Genomic DNA, 20,847 nt, shown 5'->3' with positions numbered 1-20,847 from the left:
TAAAAGCCTCATCCTTTGTCCCAGCTTTATTAACTTGTCTAGTAGTAGATATTGCCTCTGATAAAAGATGCTGCCTTTCAAACTAGCCTTCTTAACTTCTTAGACCATCAATAAAGACTTCAATAAAGACTTCAATAAAGACTATGAGTCTTTTCAAGAAGGTAATATTCTTTCCTTTTCTAAAAAGTGTTTGATAAAGTGTCCCTTTTGTTCAGTTTGTCACTTTGGAATAAGATGTTGGGTCAGGTTTATCCCACAAAGCACCATCATAATTATTGCCATAATAATGAAAATAGTAAAAATATGTCTGTCTGTCTATTTCTGTCAATACCACAGACTTTGTCTAAACTGAGAGGCCAGTTTGGATTCCTTTGTTTGTTGGGTGTTGTGCAATACCAACAGTAAAAAAGTTTGTGGATGCCGGGTTATGTCAGCTATGTCTGATGAAAAAATTGATTTCTCCATTATGCTTAGTAAATATTTTTGTTCATTAGATGCCTCCTTTAGGAGCATTGGCTGGAAGACACAATCTGTAAGAAGCTTTGTAAATTATTACTCAGACAATATAGCTCTGAAGTTTCATGGAAGAGCTTTTTCTATATTCAAGGTGTCACTTTATGTGCTCACTTTCCCAGTTAGAATCTATGTTCCAATGTCCAGCTTTCCCTTCTCTTTCCCTAATTTTCTTGTCTCACTGAAACCTGAATGTGAATCTGCTCCCTCAGCTGTGATGAGTTTGTGACTTTTGGACTCAAAAGGTTAGATAAATCAAATTAGTAAAACATAAAAAATGTGATTTCTTGCCCAAAATGTATCTGCTTAATCTTCCTACGTTGATTCTTGGTCAAAATCTTCCAAAGCCATGTGACACTGGGAGATTTTACCATACCAACCTTCAGATTTTAAATAAGGGTTTTCAGGAAAAAAAATGTATCAGTGACTGGATTTGCATTCCCTGAGAGTTACTGAACAAAACTAAATTATCTTCCAAACCATTATTTGAAAATTTAGTAGCATGATCTTTGAATTCTTCTAGCACATATACCCTCCCCATCCATCATGGGGGAAATTTGCAGTTTTAGCTTCTCCTTCTAATTTTGAAAAGTTGATTCTCCAGGATTTTGTGGAGTGACTCCTGTTAGTGTCAGTGGGAACAGTACAGCTGAGTTTCTACATAAAGCTTTCAGAATAGATATTTTACTTCACCTCTTCCAAGTCTTATTTCAATTCTCTTCATTGTTTTGAGTTCAGTGGAGTTAATTGAATTCTTACATGAGTGTTTTAGTTTCTCATTTGTTTTTCATATTTAGTCTTTGAGGAGGGACAAAGATTCTTTTCACAAGCAGCACTCTAACTGCACGCGTCTTAGAACTTCTCCATTTTCTGGTCTTCACACAACCAAGGTTCTCATGAGAGGATTTTCAGATTATGAAGCGAGTGCAGGAATGATCCTGCAAAATTTATACTGGCAAAGTTCCCACTGAAGTCAGTGCAAGTGAAGATTGCAGGGTTGGGGCCTCAGTTTATATCTGTTCATCACTTTGTACAGACAAAATAATGTGGTTTTTTTAACATTTACAGCATTGTGTGTAGATGGTTTCATTTTACATTGTCATGCATTGTTCCCATTGTTCCCTTACCTTATTAACATTCATATTTCATTCAAGTTCACCTCTTTCTCATCTTTATTACCAGCTACTGTAAATGCTACTACTCCTACACCACCCACTGTCACCACTAACATGCCCGATACTAATAGAAACGATAAGCCAAACAATGGTAAGAAATCCTGTGTTACATTTTTCCTTGTACTGTGTCTAAAGCAAAGTTGTTGTATTTTAAGGTGTGTTTTTCCTACCATCATAATGTCAAGGGTCATGTCTCAGTTCTGATCCCATTTACACTGAATAAATCAGGACTAAATCTCTGGACCATGTCAGAATGGTGCAAATGGGAACAGAACCAGACTCAATGTTTATTTGTTTCGTGTTTACCTGAGTCCTCTGTGTAAGGGACTAACTTCATGTCACCCATTGTATTTAACGATGCAGAGAACAAGGGAAGGGAGAGGGATTTTTGGAAAGGGTCTGAAAAAAGCTGTGCAGCTGAAGTGTTCCAAGGCTGCAGATCATCAGACATGGTGCAGCTCCCCCTTGGAGGAGGGGTGGTAGTATGCTTGGATTGCCTGTTCCCCACTAGTTCTCACCATTCCTCAGGGGCAGGAACCGAGTGGAACCATTCCTATGGAGCAAAGCCACTTCCACTGAGTCAACACAAATCTTTCCACTGACTTAAAGAAGAACTGGAGCAGACTTTACTAGGGAAAATGTTGACAGTATCAGATATCGTTTACTTTTCATTTAGAAAGATTAAGGGAAAAAATAAGGTAGTAAATGAACCTATTATTAGCACAGGAATAGAGCCAGGATTTCTTTTGAGGCTTTCTCAAATTCTGTGATATCACTGTCTCCTAAAGACTGAGCATCATTTTGTGAAGTGCTGCTAAAATATTTATTAGTTTGTTAAAGCTGGTTTTTAAACACAGGGATAGACTTTGCCAATTTTCATCACAGGCTTAAATGTACATTTTTTTAAAGATTTATTTTTTCAGTGTACTCCACAGAAATAAATTAGAATCTGGGTGGGGTTTATGGTTTGGTTTTTAGGTCGCTTTTTTTTGGTTGAGTGTTTTTTCTCCCAATCCATCAGTTGTTACTGTAGGATTTTAAACTCTTGGAGTATTTTTTATCTTGGCAGATCATTTGCTGTACACTGGCAATCAGGCAGTATAGTACAAAGTGTGGAGGAATTTATCTGAATCCAGACTGTTTGGTTTTAATAAGCTGTAGAAGTAAGAAAAAAATATTGAAAATTTCTTCAAAGTAGTGTTTCCTTCATTTTTGTGGAATCACTCACAAATGTTTACCATGAGCAGTTAATTCTGATTTTTTTAACAACAGAATGAACTAAATCTTACTAATATTAATATGAATAAAAATTGGACAATTAAGTCCTTTCTCTAGCTTTGAAAGTCCCAAGAAAAAGTAGAAAGACCATGAAAATAAGCCAAGTTCACTTATGCTAGAAGCAAATTAAACTTTCACTCAGCTAACAGGCATAATTTTCCATTCTTGGTAAGCTGATTTTTAGACCAAGAACAGAGAGTTAAGTTACATATATTTTCTTTAATCCATTAACTATGTGGCTTGCTACACACAGACCTGCAGGAGTTCAGACTTCCTGCTACAGTTATCTTCAGAATGAAGAGAAATTCACCTGAATTTTTCCATTCACGACCACAGTGGCAGCAAGAATCTAAGATAGAAGGGATCAAAACAATAGGAATTATCTCAACCCCAATTATTTGGCCAGTGAAGCAAAGGCCTCTGCGTTTCAGTAAAAATTCAGCAGATGATAACCCAGAGAGAAAAAACCCATACAGCTTGTTCCTTCCAGCTTTGTCCACACCAACTTCTTCTGACGGGACCAACAACAAAACCTTGTCTGCTTTTACAGAAAACATCAGCCTAGATAGTACTGTAATTAATCATTTGCCAAATGAAAATATTTTGAATTATTCTAGAAGTCCTTTCCGTGGTACTTCAGATGCAGCAGATGCAGTTACAGAGCTGCCTGTGAATGCAGCAGTTCCTCTTCTTCACAGCAGAAATCCTAATGCAGAGCTAGCAAGGACTTTGGCAAGCAGGCTCCATCACTCTTACTCTGAGCCAGCGTTCCTCTCTCCCATTAGCAGCAGCAGCAGCACTGCTTACCAACACAAAACAGAAAATCTGTGGGTTTCATCCTCCAACAACTACACAAACAATTTCATGCATACAAGCAACGTCTTGGAGCCTGTGAACTGGTGGAATGAGCCTGCATTTCATCACCACATCACCTCTGACATTCAAGAAGACAGACCTCATTTTCTTACTAGCTTGTCTGTATCACCTACAGATGAGAAACCACGATTCCAAAAAAGTAGGTTAGATTTGCTAGACTTGGCACCTGAAAAAATTTACCTGGAAGTTATAGAAGGCAATGCTGACAGGGAAATATTTTCTACACTAGCAGCAAACAGTGCATTTCAGTTTAGAAAATCTACGCACATTAAGGAACATCACTCAGGAGGCATTACAAATTTAACCTCTGTGGAGATTCTACATGCAAAACCAACAATTTTTTTTCAGAACATGAAAAAAACATACACAAAATTTATGAGTGACAGCCAACTGACAAACTCAGTCCAAGGACACAGTAGAGAACTATTAACATTTTCAGCATTTCTGGTAGAACCAGGCTGGACAAGCTCAGCATTTACGCATGTTGTAACAACCCTGCCTGTTTATCAACAGCTGTTGACTGATACATATTTGAAACATGACAGCATATCTAGTAGTAATTACTGGTCTCAGTATTTACAGCTTTCATTATACATTCAAAATCCAAGTGAGACCCTCAGAAATGGAGCACTGGAGAAAAAATTAGATGCATTTCATGGTAGTAATGAAAATGAAGACTCAGCTTTTTCCATTTTAGAGCCAGAGAACATTAATCCAGTTGCTGACTCCTGGGACTCGGATTACTTGGATTTTCCAACAAAATATGTAGATATTTCCCCTTCTTTAAGACCAAGTTTCTGGACTGTTTCCCATCACTTGAAAGAAACATCTCAAATGTTTTCTGGGGAGCCATCAGAAAATTTCTGGCTCTCATTTAATAAATTGCTTTTTTCCCCAACAGAGAGATTGCTGCCCATTCATTTATATGCTAAGTCTGACAGTATTTCTGAACAAACATCTGCCATTGGATTTTTAGGTCACAAAGCTGAAGAAAATAACTTTTCTAGTCATGTATCAACTTTGGAAACACAAATCTTTAGTTCATTTATTCCAGGCATTTCAAAGAGAATTTCAGAAAGTAATGACAGGTCAATATCACTATTGCAGTCACAAATTAACTTTGCACAGCTAACTGTGACTTCCAACCGTGAATTTTATTTTGATTTTCCTTTCCCTTCCCTGGAAGCACCTCACTTTGAATCCCGTGTATGGGCACAGGTAAATCCTTTTGATCAGGTACTTGAAAACTCCACAGATAGTTTGCACATGCAAATTCGAACTGACATAGTAAGTGATCAAACTGACGCGACCTTCCTAAACAATAGGCATCAGCCTGTTTCTGTCTTTCCAACACATTCAGGAACCCAGCCTTCTTGTTCCAGGGATAGCCAAGCTCCTTTCTTGATCAGTACACCTGGGACTCAGGTTACTTGGACAGTTGAGAGTTTGATAAGCAGTACAAGAACACACAGAGCACCACAGTCTCAAAGTCTTCTGGAAAATGATGCTATAACAAATACCACTGATAAACCAAGAAGTGAAGTTCAAAAAGATGAAGGTATTTTTTTAAAAAACATCAGTTTAATGAGTTCTGACTTTCTTCCAGTGTCTTTGGAATTAAGGCAACTTCTTTATTCAGACTCCAAATTCAGAGACAACGTACCTCCTAACAGCTATTCCACACCTCCACTCCCACAAAGTTTTCAGAACCATCTTGATACAGTTTCTCCAAGCCTGCTCCCTGAGTGGGATGCAGAAGAGTTAAACTTGCCAACAACAGAAACACCAAGAAATTATCTAACTCTCTTAGGACAAAACTCCATTGAAAATCAAGTGGACAGTCTGAGATACTCTCTCTGGGTAGTAGAACAGGAAATCCTTGGCAATAATAAAGACCTAAGGGATTTTGCTGTTTTGACATCAACAAACATACCAAGGCTTTTTGAATGGAATTCAGAAGGGGAGGTGTATAGATCCTTCAGCAGGAAGAGAGAAGCAATGTCTATCACTACTGCTAATGCCTTGGATTTTGAAAATGCTGATTATGGACATTTTGCAAATCTGTCTTCTGTTCTGGAGTCATCAAGAACTGCAGTAATGAATGATGTGGTACCTCTGTCATCTTCATATAGCAGAGTTTTTATTCAGCACGAAGAGACCATCTTGACAGGCACTCTGACAACAGCTGCAGCACCCATCCATCACTCCCTCATGCAGATCCAAATGTCACTTTCTTCTGTGACGGACCATGAGTCATCAGTTTCGGCCCATGTTTATTCCTTGGCCAATTTGTCATCTGGGACAAGCCAAAACAGCACCTCTTACCCACCACTGACACAACTGATTAGCTCTGCTGCAGTCCTCTTGCCTTGTTTCTGTGACTCCTTCCCTGAGCTGAGCTGCCTGTGTCGACCTGAGTTCCACTACAGTATGTCAAGCCGCTAAGTTAGATGTAGAAAAAAACCCAGATCATCTTATCTATTAGATATTCAGTTTGTAGACTGAATGTAGAAGTAGTCGTCTTTCGTCCTTTAGATATAGGACCATTTAGCACATGAAGATGTTTTGGAATAATAACAACATAATTACAGCAGAAGGGAATTTGTAACATCTTAGTAAATGTCATTGATGTGTTATTTCTAATATTTGTGTACTTCTCCAATACAACTCTCATGAGACTGTGAGGATAATATACTGGTTTCCATGTATTTTATATAATTTAATGCCAATTTAGTGTTTGGGAGTATATGACTGTTTTTAAGGACATATTTTTGAGGATTTCACTTTCAAAAATAATTTTTTTTTTTTTTAACTAAATGTTTGGATAATTTTCCAAACAGAATTTTAAAAGATACTCACATTTGATTCATCATTATATTTTTGTAGTAGGTGGTGAATGTAGAGAGCATCGTTTCCCAGGCTATTTTTCAAATTTTCTTTGGCTATTTTTCACCAATTTTATTCTTTTTTATTATTATTATTCAGCATTTTGAGGTGGGATTTTAACTGTTTAATATGAAGAGGGATAAATAAGTTTTAGATTTTATTGTCTGCCTCTGCAGTCTCCTGAGAGTATTTTTAAATGCAGATTAGTTCTTGTTCTTTTTTTTTGCCTCATTAAAACATGCTTTGGGTCACCATCTGGAGGAGATCTTGAAGCTATTGCTTTGTTTGATTTCTAGAATACTTTCCATATTCCTATATTAAGGTGATTTTGTCACTATACATAATTATATCTAAGTAAGGTTATAATTAGATATATAATTATATATGATTTGGTGAGAATATATATAATACACAGCTTCCATATGTGTTTATCTGTATGGCACATATAAAAGGTACAGTATAGATTTAAAATTGGCAATGTGTTTATACAGAAATGTATACATATAAAAGACATTCAGGTCTTGCAAGTGTTTTCCCACTTTGGAAATTAGCCCAAAGTCCAAATTTCTACTTCCAAAGACTTAATTTTTAAAATCTTTTTTTATTATTAATATTATTTGAAACTATCACAGTAATAATAAACTAAAGTACATTTTCAGATTAAACTATGCACCAAATTTGTGTGCCTCCTCAGGAAAATTTAAAAAGACAGTAAATCAAAACGAAGTTCATTCTGCTCATATCAAAATTTTAATCATAGCTTACCAAAGAAGGTATCTAGTAAACCATCTTCTTTAGTGTTTTATCTTAAAGGAATTTTTGTACCAATCTCAATATTCATATAATTAATTTCATATTGTAAAGGAAGAGCAGTACTCCAACCATTTCATGAAATGTTACCAATGCATGCACACCTAAACTGGAAAATACTAACTTCAAATTTTTTTCCAGATGCCTTCATTTCAAGCTCTTGTACAATAATTATTATGAAGTTGTAAAATTGTGACATTTTCTTCACTTAGAATAAAAGGTCTTTTATTTAGATTCCAAAAGATAGAGCAGTTCCTTTCCAATGAGAGACAGAAAGGGATTTCTGCATAATTATTGTCATGTCCTGCTCTGTCCTTTGTAGTGTCTCTGTAAGATTTACTTGAGATTATATAAATGCATGTATTTGTGACCACAACCTTGGTAACAGCCCAAAACCAGGCAATGCCACAAATGCACATACATGCAAGTGAATTGATCCAGAAGTTTTTAAACCTCTCCCACATCCTGGGAAATTTTACCCAACGACAGCTTACAGAGTGTTTAGTAGCTAAATGAAAAAAAAAATAGGCTTGTGGAAAGTACAGCCTTTTAACACAGAACATAACTATGAAATGAATTGATGTTATTTATTAGATGTGAAATCTTGTAATGCTGCCTACCCACTCATGAGCTTAAAGAGAATTTATATTTACCCAGTGCCATTTCAAAACAGTTTTCTGAATATAAAATTGCTCTAAGCCAAGTTTTACACATTTTGTGACTGAAAGATGGTTTGTTCAGCTGCCAGTTTTGTAAAGCTAATATGGGTTCTTCTACTGTCTGGTCATTGCCAGGCCTGAGAGCAAGACTGTACTTTGGAAACAAGAGCTCTATATCCCTTCTCACACCTAATTCTGTCCTCAGTTACCTTGCTATTCCTAATTGATGAGCTTTATCTGCTCTCACAATATTTAAACTCTAATCTGCAGTGGTTCAATTCTGGAACACATAACAATATCATAACAATATGCCTAGGAGCAGAATTTATCTGTGTTTACGGACTTCATTAATTATAATAATTGTTTAAATTCCTGATACTGTCATGATCTTGATTTTACACATCACATTAGAGGCGTATGCAAAATACTATTTTCATGTATGTTATCTGTGAGTTTCCATGTCACATTTCAGGTGCCTCTGAAAATATGTAAGGAGAGGGAATTCTTGTCAAAATCAACAGGACTAATGAGAATGGGCTCAAGCCTGCAGGACTTATTCATTTCAGACACTTTAAATGCCAAGAAGAGTGTGAGGTGGCCTTGTATCTGGGGTTCAGCACAATTTTTATATTAATCATGCAGTTGAAGTCTCATTATTAAAAAGCTAAATTTGCTCAGTTTCTAACATTATGATATTTTTAATGGACAGGTGGGCTATTCTACAGGATATCTATAATTGTCTCTAGTTCCAACCCAAACTCGGTGTCAAAAGTACATGATGTCGTTGCAGAATGGGTAAGTCTTCTTTCCTCTGTGATTACATATATGAATCTGGCCCATCACTATTATCAGTTGGAAAAGAAAAAAAAAGAGACTACAAAAAAAATTTCTTCACATATGTTCTCCAAATATCTTTCTTTTATTGATTTGTGCAGTAATAAATTCAGGTCTAGATGGGGCTCTCCAGCACTATGTATAAAATTTGAAATGTCTGCACTATACCAGCTAGCTTCTTAAGAAATGTAGATGAGTAGTAGATGAGATTTTGGAAAGTATGGAGAAATCAGAATTGTCCACCAAAAGAGGTACATGTCGGAGTTCCAACATCACTCTACAGGACAAAAACTTTCTCCCCAGGTGCTAGTATGGTTATGAAGCTATATTGTGGCAGAAATCAGAGAAACACCAGGCAGTGTTAATTTGTGTGAGGCAATAAACTTTCCCAATTTATCCTAATGTTTGCTACTTCAAAAGGTTTCTGACATAGGTCTGTTACTGAGGTTTATGGTAGTCCCTGGTGTTTCAGCCCATTTTAGCAGACATAAGCTCCTTTCTAGGTGAGGGATTCTTGAAGTTCTTGCCTCTAAAAGTTCTTCTTGTCTTAATAAAGATATTCTCTGTCCTTTTTGACAGTTCACACAGTCCCACTCACACAAGTTGTAAAATCTTTTTACTAACCACTTACATAAAAATATGTTATCATGAAATATGGCTACTATTCTGTATTTTTCATTTGATAAACCTAGAGATTTCAGCTATCAGAAGCTAAGGAATCCATAAACCAGAATATATATATATAGTAATCTACAAAACAGAATTACAGTCATCCACAGCTGCCAAGGTTGTTCCCTTAGCAGCAGTACCCAGGCAAAGTACATGGGTGTCTGAGCCAAAGAAACTGGAAAGGTGTCACTTGGCTCTAGCAGAGTGTGCAAAGGTGTCTCTTGGGGGAAAAGTGAGCAGCTGTTGCACACTCAGAACAAAGAGTAGAAAGGTCTGAAAAGGAAGTGGTCATAAGTTTGAAGACTTTCAGGTGAAAATTTAGCTGGTAGCGTTTTCAGTAAATCTATTCTATTCAAAGTGTATCTGAGAATTTAAGATGTGGAAGAGAGGGAGAAAAGGAAAAGGTCAGGATCCGATGCACTCACCTATTCACTCTGTTACGACCTTCTACTGATTTCCTTCTGTCTACAAAAAAGCCACATCTCTCACTACCGGTTGTACAACAATCACCTCACTGAAAAGTGAGTGTTCTCTTTGCTTTGCAAAACAGAAGGGGATTTCTCAAGGGGCGAAAGGTGAAATTCTAACACTGCTTTAAGCAACAAAGAGCCCCATTAACATCTCACCATTCATGTGATCAATGTGTTCCTGTTTTTCAGCTGAACCGTACTTTCCAGAACTGGAATTACACTGTGTATGTGGTCAATATCAGGTAAATTAAGGAGGAAGGTATTTATGCTGTGTTCCTTTGGAGAATTAATCCACCCTAACTAATGTCTGTTTTTTTAATAGCATCCACCCTGCCGCCATAAGAGAGGGAGCAAGACAAAAAAGAAGTATTAAAAGGTAATATTTTGAAAGACATTTTCTCAATGGAGGCGACAGCTGCTATTGCAAGTGGCTTTACAACAGGTTTTATTGTCTATTATTTGATTCATTGACTGTTATTTGGCATATGCTGCAAGTCTGTAAATATATGGCTGCTGGCAATCTCAGTGTTACGAATGTTCTTAGAAATCTAAGACTGGTTATCATGTTTGTTTCAGTTGAAACATATTGAGCTTTAAACCCTAACAGATAATTTTTCCAGAGCTCAGTTTTCATCTGTCACAAAACTGAGTAGATATAGGATATTATTTAGGTTGTGTAACACACCCAGCTTTCTTTAGCAACAAGCTTTGGAACACTGATATCTGTCCACTGTCTCTGCATTTGTTCTCTTGAACCAGACACTCTTGAGTTAATAGACATCTTACTAGATGGAAAACACTGAAAAGTCATGCTAGAATTGAAAGCTAAAAGAGTGTGAGTTAAACTATTTACCATATGCTCTCATTTCCTGACTTCTGCTAGGCTTGGAGGCGCTGGAGTTGGAACAACCTCAAAGGCCGCCAGAGAAACTTAGATGGGTCACCCCCACTGAAAATCTGGCCTCCATGGGCTTCTTTGAAAGCAGCAGGCTGATTCCTGAGGGATGTCTGGGGAGGGAGGGAATCTTAGGACCAAATTAAGGAGAGGAAACCAAAACATAATTAGTCTTGTGAGGATGGGGCAATAAGTGGGTATGGGATGCATCTGTTTTGCAGTGTAGGCAAAAGTCCTGTTAAGAAAAGACTTTTGATTGCTGACTCTTGAGAACTGCCATGATAATGGCAGTAAAAGTTGGGCTTTTTAACATCAGAGATAGCCCAATATTCCTGATTTATCATCAGGAAGTAGTTAGTGGTGCTTCCAGTTTTCAAGAGTTTGCCGAGACATGAAAAGATCTGTAGAAAGGTGGTATCTCCTTCCCACACAACCACAGCAGAAAGACAGCATTTATTGGCAAAACCTTTTAACTGGTACACTGTAAGCCCAGTCTCTGAATGGGCTATTTTGCTGCTTGACCTACATTTACAGTAGCGTGTAGTGATGTGGGTAGGATTTTTTTTCACACTTCTAAATGATATGGTTATACTAGCAAGGCCTTTCAAGTGGAGACCGCATCTCGGGTCTTACCAACTATCCAAGACTGCAGAGAAATGTAAAGCTTTCACCATCCTTATTCCTGTATCTTTTTATGCATCTAGCAGCTGAGCTGAACACCTGATTTCTTCTTGTCTCACCTTCCCAGCATTCTGCCCTCTGGTTCTTTTCTCTTCTCCATAGCCTACTCAAAAAAAAAAAAAAGTTGAAGGGACAGAAACTATTTCAGTAATTTCCCTTTCCCTTCTGTTTCCTTTCCCTCCCTTTTTGACATACAGTGAATGTGCCACTAAATTACTTCTCATAATGTATTACTCTTTAGGGGAAGTAACCCCATCTCTATCCCTATGGTTCATTATATGTAATTTCAGAGGCAATGGAATTACATGTTCATAATATGTCATTTCTCAAGGGAGACCTGGTCTAATGAGAAGCTAGTCTTCTTGAGGATTCTATTGCGGTTTTTGTCGAGGTCAAATGGCATTTTTTCATCATTCTGAATAATTTAGTATAAATGCTGGTCATGTTACACCAACTTTTAATGTTCTCCAAATAATCAGGAGTGTCATGCTGTGAATGTTTTCTTAGAAAATAAAACAAAACAACAAGACAAGTCAAGATTCAAGATCCTGTTCAACCTAGAAATCCAGATGGGGTAATGCAAGCAAACCTTTTTTCCTACTGCTTCCAGTTAATTGTTGTCAAGATTCTTTGTTAGACTTCCTTGGACTTTTCCTGGATAGGATTCTTAGGAAATCCTACAAGACGCTAGGGTAACGCTTGAGAGTATAAAAAATTAGCAGTCTAGAGGTTGGAAAATCTAAAAACCTGGTGGAAGTAGTAGTAATTCCTGACTGCCTAGGTGATTCACTAAAATTTTGTGACTGAATTAATGTAAGTTGCTCACAGTGTGATTTCATGCAGTTACTATTAATTTAATGTTCCTATAAATTGTTTCTGTGAAAAGTTGCCCAAATATTTTCTTATTTTATCATTTTGGATAGTCAAGGATAAGTGTTGCAGACTTAGACATTTTACTATTTCCCTTAAGTCCTTCTTATTCTGTTTACCTTCATGTTCATCTAAAGAGAAATTCAAGTAAATCCACAGTTAAAATTTAAGACTTAACACAGAAGTATCATGCCCTTGACTTTATCTTTTAGAGAAGTGAACATATTAGTCTTAATTCTTAACTCACTAAGCCTTATTTCTCTTTTCTGAATTTTCTACAAGATCTTTGATCTTTTTAACAAGACCTTTGAAATAAGATTTCTTATTTCCAAGGTAATATGATAGTTCTTAAAATTGTTCTTTGAGAAGGTTTTTCCTCTCTTTACATGAATTCTTTCTTGTAATTTAGATCACATATTTTTTGCATTCCTTTTGGATTAGTATTTTATACGGCAGTTTAAAAAACCCCAAAACCCAACAAAACATCCCCCAGCCTGTTCTACGCATTTTGCTTTGCTCCACCCTTATTTACCACACTGCTTCTTCATCAAGGATCTTCAGCTGTCACTGTCCCCACCTAGTCTTCTTGCATGTGAAAGAGGAAGAATCGTTAAACAGACCGATTCAGAGAAGAAATAGTAGCTGTAAGTGGGAGGTAGGAAGCTGGCTTTTTTTGTCACATCAAAAATAGGTGTTTTCCAAAGAAATATTTTAAACTACTGCATTCTGGAGGAGAGCAAAACAAAACAAAATTGTTGAAGTGGATTGTTGCTCTTTGGTTGCTGTATTGTATGAGCTGCAGAAATCCAAAATACACCATGCTTTATGGAGCAGTGATAAGAGACAGAGTGCCAAGTCCAAAAGTGCCTATTATTATCAGCTTTTAATACTGTGACATCTCTGGATGATGGCAGTATATATCAAGTTAATGCTTTGGTAGATTATTAACTACTTCAATAGACAGAATTTTATCGAAGCTAGGTTTGACTTCATGTCAGTGTTCAATTTTTCCTCTGGTTGTACTGTTTCCGTCTCTTAATGAAAGGGCAGCTATTCAAAATAGACAAGAGTTCACCATGGGCTATGGATATGGCTATTTCTTTGTCCCCATTATTTTTGCACAACCTTTGAAACCCCAATTAATTTATGAATTTTTCTCCACTTAACATACAATAAGTTTATGCTTGTTCCAACTTCCACTGCTTGATTGTCATAATTTTGGCCTATTTCCAGTGTTGGGTTTCTCCTTCTATGGGAAACAACATTAATGTTAGTGCTGTTAAACATCTCATCCAGATTAAAAACCATCTGCGTAAAAACTACTGAATCTAAACAGAAAACCCTTGTCTTGGGAATGAAAATAGAGAGCAAAGCAGGAAATCAGAACTACCCATGCCATTCCTACTCTTTTGAAGTCTGTGGGAGTTTTGCCACCAATGTCAGTGAGGCATATTCAGGCTCCTGCATGCTGTGTTCTTGGGTGTTGTTTTGCCTAATGGAAAGTTTAATGCATTTGGATAAAATGTTAATTAGATTGTGTAATAGTTTTAGACAAGAGAACAGCATAAGTTTGCTTTTTTAGTCCAAGTAAAGTATTAGGCTTTTTACATTCTTTATAGATTACTCTAAGGTTTTTTTTTATGAAATAACTTTACTATTCTTGTTACAAATGAACACACCTATGATGTCTGTTCCTATTTCAGAAGTTCTCAGGGTTTCTAACAGTGAGGTTTTAGGAAGGACTTGGGCCTGGCCCACCTCTGCTCCCCACAACTTCAACTGCAGTGTTACTGAAGGTAGTAAGGGACAGCCTTTATCAGGGCTGAGAAATATTTTAAAATGCCACATAACATGCACATTATACATAATATTTCTGTTTGAAAGCCAACCAAAAGAGCACCAAGTGAAAATCCCCAGGTTTCTCCACAGTGCCCTGCTGGCATCTTGTGTCCATGACCTGTGAAAAAAGCCTTCATCACAGATGGAAGAGTTTAGGATTTCCTTTTGAGTGACTGAAGGATGATCCCTTCTTAGTCTCCTGCTGAAGCTTCCTGCCCTTTTCCAGCTTCCAATGACTTCCTTTGTCTTTCCACTGACTTTGACTACACTTAGTGTAGATCTGACATCGTTAGATGCTGTTTTTAGAAAAGCAGTGCATTGGGGAATAGGGAATGGGGGTTTTCTTCATTGTTCCAGAACATAGTGCAAGTGTAACCAAAAACTCATTTCAGCAAAGACCAGCTGTTCTATGTGAGGGATTCCAGTCCTTTCTGGTTTGACTCTGCAACATTCTCTAGTAATGAATAGCCTTCATACCAAATTAGCACATATTATAAGTGCTTTCTGTTGAAAAGCCATAGTTGTTTGTATTCCCACACCAGATCTGCAAGGAGGAGCAAGACCCAGAGACACAAGCCAAGGCACGAGGCGTGACCACAGTGCTTGCAAAATTGTTCTGCTACAATGGTCACTAACTTAAAAGGAATACTTAGGATACTTTTATTTTTAGCAGTCCAGAAAGTAGCTGCAATTTTTAGTTTTGTGTCATGAAGTCTCAGATTTTATATTCTAACTATAACATCACCTTCTCCAAAGAAAGGAAACTCTTCATTCTTGACATTTCTTTGAATGTGTCTGTTATGTCAAGTCTTATTTTTTGTCTTCTGTTTTGAACATTTTAATGTATTGCAGTCTAAATCACCTCAAATAAAATATCATTCACAACTCAGATGCTTCTGTGGAATGCTTTTAGTTTCCCTCTGCTTTCATACCTATTTCTGTCTTATTCTGTGTGTTTTCTAACATCTTGTCTGCTTTTTGTGTTGCATCTTCACTGAGTGACTTATGGAACAGTCAGCTCTCTTTTGTCTGTCCAGTTAATATGAAGTAGTTAAAATTTCACAGGTGACTCTGTGGGCTACCTGTGCTGCCAGTCTTCAGTTATAGCTACCCATCACCACGTATCTTCAGAGACAACACAACCATGAGATTAGTAAAGAATTTAATGTTGACATTTGAAAACTATTTAAAGTATGCCAGGGTAGTCAGCACTGAAATTCCCAGTGACTTTTAGTGGAAATTTAGATTCTGTAAGTATTTAGGTTCTTTACAAATAGTTCTTTATATTCTTTAAATCAAGTTATACTAACTCTGAAAGAAATTAATAGTGATTGTCGAACTGTTTCACAACAGTTTGACAACAACAGTGATTATTCAGTATTATTTCGGCCTGCCTAGTACAACAGCAAGGAGAAACGTGCATTGCTAACTACCAGCTGCATCTCTCCAGGTGCAGGGCAGTCTGTGCTGCAGGGCTGGGTGGTTTGTCAGTCCTTCCTTGGGGCTCCTCGCGGGCGCAGCAGCGAGACCGCAGCCGTGTGTAGGCACACTGTCCTGGAATAGCTCTGAGTCACACTGCCAGAGAAGAAAGCTGGCTTTGTGGTCCGGGCCACGGCCGTGCAGGCTGCACCACCGCCTCCTGTGCCTCTGATGAGGACGCGGATTCTTAAATTCCTCTCTCTGAGCCAGCCTAGCTCAACAGACCAGGACGCAGTGGGACAGACACTGGTCTTCCCAAGCTTTTCTGCTTGCTCCAGCTGTCACCATTTCAGTCAAAGAGAAGAGAAACATACTAATCCCTGTTGTATTTACCTACACCACTGTCCATTTTTTTTACTGTATCAATGGCAGTAATGTTGGCAGTACAGGTTACTGTAGATAATGTGCAATTTGTAATTGATTACTGCTGTGAGAATCTCTCTGCCTTTATATGTCACACAATAAAAGATTTAAAGCTGGTTGTAGCAAATCCGGTGACACCAGCAGAGCATGGCAGCACTGCCATTTATTTGAGTGCAGGCCTACTGTTTCCCATATTGAGAATTTGCTCTTCACCATTATAATGTTTTCTTTCTGCGATTTGAGTGTGACAAAAGTGGAAGGAAGCATTCAACTTCATATTGCGTCAGCTGTCAAGTTAAAAGGTATTTATTTACCCTGGGAAGCTAGCATGAGTCATTCTGAAAAGTTTGTGGAAATTGTTTTCATCATATTATGGAGTGAGCTCTTGTTATGCAGTATACATGACTTGTGCTCTAAGAGTTTCTCAGAAAACAACAGATTGGTTTTAAGAGATTATTCTTTAACTGTGCTTCATAATCAATCCTTTTCTCTGTAATTTTTCAATAGAACTGCAACCAGTTCTATCTCATCTATCATTATCGCTTCTATTTTGTTGGCATTATGCTTCCTCATAGGTATGAATACTAAATACCATTTTGGTTAGTTGGGAATCCTGAAACAGGCAGCTAAGCAGTAGCGGTGACTGTTCAGAGTGTCTGTTCTGCAGCCAGAGTGCTGAGGTAGGGAGTGGCATCAGTATACTAAGTTTTCCTCTTCTAAAGTAAAGGGAATAGGTGAATGAAGCCAGAATCTTTTAGGAAAGATGGTTAAGTGCCAGGAGACTCCAGGGCTGAAGTACTGGAGGGCTGAAGAAATTGGCAATCCCGTAGGCAATTTCCATACCTCCGCTAAAAATAAATGCTGTAATAAATTTGTGCTTATAACATATCTGAGGTATACAGCAAAAGCCCACTAATGCATACCCACCCTACGGAGGCTATTTGCCATATACATATTAAACACTCCACAGAGACCAAAGGAATATTAGGAGGAACTCAGTATCTCTGGGAGTTGGGAAGGAGTGACCTGGCCAGAGATAGCTGGAATTTCTCTGCTAAAATACATCCACTGGGAAAAGGGAAAGCCAAGCCTGCAGGTGGTCACATTTTTATCTTTCTTCTCCAGCAACATGTTACCAGTAAACAGTGAATATGTCAAGAAAATTAGGCACATCTGGAAAGTGCAACTCTGAGCTGTCATCAAGGAGATGTCTTTCTGAAAGATTTTTTAGTTGGAGCCCTGGCCTGTCTAGGAAGGAATATCTGAAAACTGCACTGGCCCTCTTCAGCACCCCTACAGATTTTTTTCTGCTACTCTTCTTCCTGTAGACTACAAGCCCTTTAGCTCAGTGTTGCTTTCTTGCACAGGAGGCCACAGGTGAAAGCACCCCTGATGGGTGTGTGCCCTGCACACTGTACGTGTGCTGGCAGTGCCACCACTCCCCAGGCTGCCAGGAACAGCTCACACACTCCAAAGGTCTGTCTTTATTCAGGCTGATGGGTATCCAAGGGCAAGGCTAAGATGAAGAGCATGTTCAAAGCATGTTTGCTTTTTCCTTTTTTCCACATTTTGGCTCCCATGGACATCCAATGTTCCATGCTTTAGTCGCTTGCCTCCTACTAGCCCAGAGCCAAGCAAGGCTCTTGGGGACCAATATTTTCTCATCTCCAACATTTCCTTTTGTCCCAGGAGGAAATTTCTGTGCCTTCCACTCTGGTCTTATTTCCTGTGTCCTGCTAGAACTGGTTTGCTGTTCATGATTTCCCTTCCAGAAAAGCTATGTTTTTGGACAAGGGTGGGGACTGTTTTATTTTGTTCACAGGAAAGACGTTTGGGCACTTTGAACTACTTCTTATGCCCAGAAAGTAGCAGTGGGCTGCAGTACAGAACAGCTATTAGTGCTCAAACTTCGATTAGTCATCTGAGGAACTCAGCTTTCCTAATTATGACTAAAAGCTTCAGAAGTATGTCAGGGTGTTTTTCACTCCATAAAAAAATTAAGAGATTTAAATGTTAGGCATTTGTTCTTTGTTAATCTCCTAGTCTTTCTCTGCAGTCATTTGTAGAGGTGGATCCTCTGGAGGATTACTTGTCCCACCCTAACAAGTTTTGTGAGGTTAGATGAATCAGCTCTTAAGTTCCTAAGCCATCAGCAACCAGATTTTTAAAATCAATTAGGGTCCATACAGAACTCACAACTCTATGGTTTTATTTTCTGAACATTTGTGAAAATGTTTCTTAGCTCTTTTGATGAGATGCTTCTTTAAAGGTAAATAGAAGATGAAATTTCCCAACAGCATTTTCTTGTCATGGCCCTGTATATACAAAAATATTAATTTACAGCTGATGAACAACACTGCTTTGGTGACACTGTTCCATACTCAGAAAACCAGAGGTTTTCAGATATTTTTATTTCCACACATTTGGCCTCTGATGTTCTGACTGAAACATTTGGATCATTTTCTTTGCAGTTTTAGTGCTTTGGCTCTTCTGGTTTATAATTCTACCAACAACATCAATTTAGAAGAGGAAGACATCCGACAAAAGCTCATAAGTAACAATCGAACCATGGAAGAAGGATATCAACTGCAAACTGTGGATGTTGATCCAGTGGGTAAGTACTGTTCAGCTTTGTCACACAACAATTTTTTTCTTTTCCTCGTTCATAAATAAGCATCTTCTGTGTTAAAATAGCCACACATTTCCAAACAGCATGACTGTTTCAGATTTTGAATTGTCTCTATAAGCCTCATTGTTCCACTTATCTCAGAGAGCCATGATCAAAATGCTGCTTTTAACAGAAACAAAGTTGTCCAGATTGTTTTAGTCAATGTCTTGCTGTCTGGTTCAAAGAAACTGGGACAGTTCCTGACAGTTCCTCTGGTGGTTTGAGGATAACAAAACATGCTTCACAGCCAGAGCTAAAATGAGACATTTTGGATCTCCAAGGCCCTTCATCCCGACTTCTCAGTGCTGTTTGTGTTACTGACAGCTGTTGCTCTTAATCAATCTTCTTTTAGCTCTCACCTCTTCCCATTCATTTGGGAGGGAGGAGGTGGAGGCTGCTGGAGTGCAGATGCAGCATGCACATTCAAGTCTTTCCTTTGAGCAGCACCAGCATGTGTGATCCCTTGTTTTGCACCTCTCTATTGCCACTCTATTGCAAACAACCAAGCATTTCATTTGAATTTTGTGCATTGAATTGCAATTTTGTACTGTAGACTGGTTGATGAGCTGAGGACAAGAAATGGAAGATGATTAGGTGAAGAAATTTACTATTAACACCAATATACTCGTTTTTACAGAAAAGTGTTTAGCTGAAGAAAACCCTCCAAATTATTTTTGGCCAGATACCAGGCCTACCGTGACCAACTTCACATTTTGCCATGGGAGCTCAATTCAGACTGCATCAAGAACCTGGTAGGTGTTTAAATAGCTGAGAAGCTGAGTTGTTTCAGATGCAACTTTCTGGTTATGTATAGTTATTATTTAGTTATATATAATGGTTGCCATTGGCTGGTATTGTATTTCAGGAAGATATTTTTTATACTGTGAGAGATTAGGTGGGTGCATATTGGGGCTCACAATAAATACATGTTCAACGTGACTATAAAAACACCTTCTTACAGAATGAAACTGTTTTATTCAAGTAATAGAATCATAGAATAGTTGGGTTGGAAGGGACCCTGAAGATCATCTAGTTCCAACACTTCCAACTGGACCACGTTGGTTGAGCCCTATCTATCCTGGCCTGGAACACTTCCACAATCTCTCTGGACAGCCTGTGCCAGTGCCTCTCTGCCTTCAAAGTGAAAACAGTTCTTCCTGATATCTAACTGAAACCTTATCTCTTTCAGTTTAAAACCATTTGCAATTGTCCTGTCACTACACACCCTTGCAAAAAGTCCCTGTCCAGATCTCTTGTAGCCCCCTTTAGGTGATGGAAACTCCCCAGTCTTCTCTTCTCCAGGATGAACACCAACTCCCTCACCTTCTTTATAGGAGAGGTGCTCCAGCCCTCTCATCATCTTCATGGCCCTCCTTTGGACTTGCTCCAACAACTCCACATTTTTCTTATCTTGGAGACCCCAGAGCTGGATGCAGTTCTCCAGCTGAAGTCCCGTGAGAGCAGAGTGGAGGGGCAGAATCACTTCCCTCAGCCTGGTTGCCCCGTTGCTTTTGATGCAGCCCGGGATATGGTTGGCTTTCTGGGCTACAAGCATATGTTGCCAAGTCTTATTAAGCTTCCCTTCAACCAATATCCCCAAGTCCTACTCTTCAGGGCTGCTTTCAGTCCAGTCTCCTCCAAGCCTCTATTTGTGCTTGAGATTACCCTGACCCACAAGCAGGACCTTGCACTTGGCCACGACCTTTATGTCACCGTACCCAAAGCTTCACATTTGCTACCACTCCACCACTACTGTCTGAATTGAGTAAGAATTAGAATAAAATTCTGTGAAGATCAGATATATATTTGGTTTAATCCAAAACACCTCATCTCATTAGGGGAAAAGTAAAAGAAATCGTGAAACAAATATTTTGCCACTAGT

At 38.2% G+C, this 20,847-nt stretch overlaps 1 protein-coding gene across 6 annotated transcripts in view; it reads left to right on the top strand.

Annotated features, from left to right (window-relative positions):
- Positions 1 to 20,847, top strand: part of ADGRG6 (adhesion G protein-coupled receptor G6) — a 109,283-nt gene that overhangs the window by 54,620 nt on the left and 33,816 nt on the right. For 5 of the 6 annotated variants that reach the window (XM_063390252.1, XM_063390246.1, XM_063390247.1 and 2 more), the window contains 6 exons: positions 1,696 to 1,779; positions 8,907 to 8,992; positions 10,360 to 10,412; positions 10,493 to 10,546; positions 18,769 to 18,911; positions 19,603 to 19,717. In XM_063390252.1, the coding sequence (XP_063246322.1) occupies positions 1,696 to 1,779; positions 8,907 to 8,992; positions 10,360 to 10,412; positions 10,493 to 10,546; positions 18,769 to 18,911; positions 19,603 to 19,717 (535 nt within the window). The remainder of the gene's footprint in view (positions 1 to 1,695; positions 1,780 to 8,906; positions 8,993 to 10,359; positions 10,413 to 10,492; positions 10,547 to 18,768; positions 18,912 to 19,602; positions 19,718 to 20,847) is intronic. The other variant, XM_063390248.1, reaches the window with a different exon arrangement.

This window comes from Prinia subflava, chromosome 2, assembly GCF_021018805.1.
Source record: "Prinia subflava isolate CZ2003 ecotype Zambia chromosome 2, Cam_Psub_1.2, whole genome shotgun sequence".
Taxonomy (NCBI): domain Eukaryota; kingdom Metazoa; phylum Chordata; class Aves; order Passeriformes; family Cisticolidae; genus Prinia; species Prinia subflava.
Note: the sequence above shows the minus strand (reverse complement) of the source record. Positions and strands in the feature narration are given on the sequence as shown.